General features: G+C 37.4%; 1 protein-coding gene across 1 annotated transcript in view; it reads left to right on the top strand.

Annotated features, from left to right (window-relative positions):
• Nucleotides 1–3,274, top strand: part of LOC106878556 (cholinesterase 2) — a 20,609-nt gene that overhangs the window by 13,481 nt on the left and 3,854 nt on the right. The window contains exons 2-3 of the mRNA XM_014927800.2: nucleotides 73–1,592; nucleotides 2,927–3,111. Of these exons, the coding sequence (XP_014783286.1) occupies nucleotides 103–1,592; nucleotides 2,927–3,111 (1,675 nt within the window). The 5' untranslated portion in view covers nucleotides 73–102. The remainder of the gene's footprint in view (nucleotides 1–72; nucleotides 1,593–2,926; nucleotides 3,112–3,274) is intronic.

The raw sequence follows: 3,274 nt of genomic DNA, 5'->3' as shown, positions 1-3,274 counted from the left end.
TCTTTGCAAAGCACTAGTGATGTAATAGCTGAGATGTATATCAAAACTTCTTTTTCTTTTACTTTCTTTCAGAATTTCATCAGCAGTTGAGCCATTCATATCATGGAAGGACTGAAGTATATTTTCATAATTTCTTTGTTACAAACTTCTATCTATGCGCAAGATCCGATAATTGATACTACCACTGGGAAGATCAAGGGATCAACCATTTCAGTTCAGAATGTTGATCTTGATGTATTTCTTGGAATACCATTTGCTAAACCTCCTGTTGGTAATCTAAGATTTAGAAGACCGGAACCAATTGAAAGGTGGAGTGGCATAAAAGACACCAAGCAACATGTTGCGGCTTGTGTACAACCTGAAAATAAGAAATATGATCATCTTGAGGGTTCAGAAATATGGAAAATAAAAACTAATATAAGCGAAGACTGTCTTTATTTGAATATTTGGGCACCAACAGAATCACGGAAGTCTCGTTCAAATTTAACCACGATGATTTGGATATATGGAGGTTCATTTGTTTCAGGGTCGACCACGGTGGAATTATATAATGGAAAATGGATAGCTGCCAGTCAAAATATTATCGTTGCATCAATGAATTACAGAGTAGGGCCCTTTGGTTTCCTTTCCTTAAATGACGAGCGTGCTCCAGGCAATATGGGACTCCTTGATCAAAACCTCGCTATAAAGTGGATTCGCGATAATATTGCATCATTCGGAGGAGACCCTGATAAACTAACACTGTTTGGACAAAGTGCTGGTGCAGCATCTGTTGGTTTTCATGTTGTTTCCCCACTTTCTCGGAAGCTTTTCAGGAATGCTATTATGATGAGTGGGTCACCTTCCTCCCCCTGGGCAATTAAATCAATAGAGAGAAACATTCATAGAGCAAAGGCAATGGCTTCTATTGTTAAATGTCCAATAAATAACACTAAAGCGATGATAGATTGCTTTTTAGAAGCTGATGCTAACACTCTAGCTCTAGCACAATTTGCCTATTTAGATGACTTCATGAAAATTACTTTCACCCCTGTTGTCGACCATTATTTCTTACCAGGAAAACCAAGCGAAATACTGAACGATGAAACTGTGAAAAAAGATGTGCTAACAGGGTTTGTTGAAAACGAAGGAAGTCTCTTTCTTCTGATGGCATTCCCCAATGAATTCCCCTTTAATGGGACTGTGCCGATAGGAACAGATACTGCACATGCATCAATAAAAAAGATTACTCGGCCAATATCTCTAAATCCTCTGCAAATGGATGTTATCACATATCTTTATGGTTCTCGTGTCTTCTCCTTTCCTGAGACTGAAAAATACAGATACATATTAGAACAAGTAGGTGGAGATACATCATTTAAATGCCCTGCTATCAAATTGGCTGAGCAATTCAGCACCCATTCAAATGTCTACATGTATTCTTTCGAGTTTCAATCGCGATTAAATCCCTGGCCAAAATGGTTGGGTGTCATGCATGGGTATGATGTTATATTTGCGTTTGGGCTCCCGTTATTCGGAAATAAGTTTACAGAGGAAGATAAATTAGTAGCAGAAAGACTGACAAGTTTTTTTGCTAACTTTTCTAAATCAGGGTGAGTTTTTATCTATCTATTTATTTTCTATGTTATTTGCTTGTGTGTGTTGATGTGTCTTTCTTATTTTATTTGATTCTGTCATTAGACTGAGGTCATGCTGGGCCAACACCTTGAAGAACTTTACTCGAGCAAATCGACTTTGGCAAAACGATGAAATGCAGTAAGATGAGTCTTACAAACGGAGACCATACCCACTCAGTTGCCAATAATTTCTATATGTGACACAGTATCAGCACGTAACTGTGCACAAATGGTAACGGCATATTGAACCCACCTTGCAGACGGTGTTGACAGCAGATGGGTGAATTGATCAGCAAAAAGGTAGATGCTTCACTTTGGTCGGACGAGGATTGTGATAAAACTATGGGCAGGCGGTAAACAATGACGGAGGTGACAAAGACATTCATCAATTCTGCTCGACCTTTCAGAGAAAACTCCCCCTCAGTCCATTTCAAACGGAGGCTTGCTACTCTGTTCGAAATTTAATTATTACTATGTCTGCGTAACTTAGTGTTTCGGCAAAAAGAGACCGACAGAATAAGCACCAGGTTTAAAGAAAAAATAATAAGTACGGGGGTCGATCCGTGCGACTGAAATTCTTCAAGGTGCTGTTCCATCCCGACTGCAATCTAATCACTGAAGCAAACAAACAAATAAATAGATAAATAAATAAATAAATAAATAAAAAGATAAAACTGAATAAGTCCAATTTTTCTTCTTGGGTTTACCAAAAAGAATGTATGAGGAGTGGCTATTTAGGATGTTCTTTGTCATATAGAATCTATATGTGTGTGTATGCATTTAGGTGTAGTGAATTTTCTTTGATGACAGACTTTTTTGGTTAGCTCTTGACATTTTTTCAACTACTTTATATATTAGTAAATAAAATCTATACATCACTACAAAGTCTACACTCACGCACATACACACACACATGCACACATAAACTCACACACGCACACACGCGCACGCACACACGCGCACGCACACACGCGCCCGCACACACACACATGAACACATACTTATCGTCTTATTCTGACACAGACACAATCCATTCATTGTAAATGGAAGTTATTGTAGGCTAAATCGATTTCAGTAATTAGTACTACTATGTTTTGTTTATCCAAAAAGACTGAAAGTCAAAGTTGACTTCGGTGAGAATTTGAACACAGATATAAGGAGCAGTAAAGACGTCTTGTCCGACGTTCTAACGAATCTGTCAATTCATCTCCAATCACTTGCATAAAATATTTCCTATCATGTTTCCTACCATAGACACAAAGCCTCACTTACCTAAAATTTTAATTTGTTTCTGCTTCATTATTTTCCAGTAATCCTAGCAATGGAGATTGTTCTGATTGTTCCAGTGATCCATGGCCAAAGTTCACACCCAAAACCCCAAAATACATTGTGATTGACGGCAAAGCAAAGCCTGAGACGAAGAAGAATTACATGAAAAACATATGCGGTTTTTGGGGAGACGTTCTCCCAGAATTAAACACATCCTTTTGTCCGGGTAACTTTATATATATTTCGTTCTCTCATTTTCTCTACTGACCGTTGTCATATATTCACTAATAGACTTACACACTCATACATTTGCATAGACTTACACACTCATACATTTGCATGCTTATATATATATATATATATATATATGTATATATATATATATATAT

The sequence above is a fragment of the Octopus bimaculoides genome, chromosome 9 (assembly GCF_001194135.2).
Source record: "Octopus bimaculoides isolate UCB-OBI-ISO-001 chromosome 9, ASM119413v2, whole genome shotgun sequence".
Classification (NCBI taxonomy): Eukaryota; Metazoa; Mollusca; class Cephalopoda; order Octopoda; family Octopodidae; genus Octopus; species Octopus bimaculoides.
This window is presented reverse-complemented; position numbering and strand designations above follow the sequence as displayed.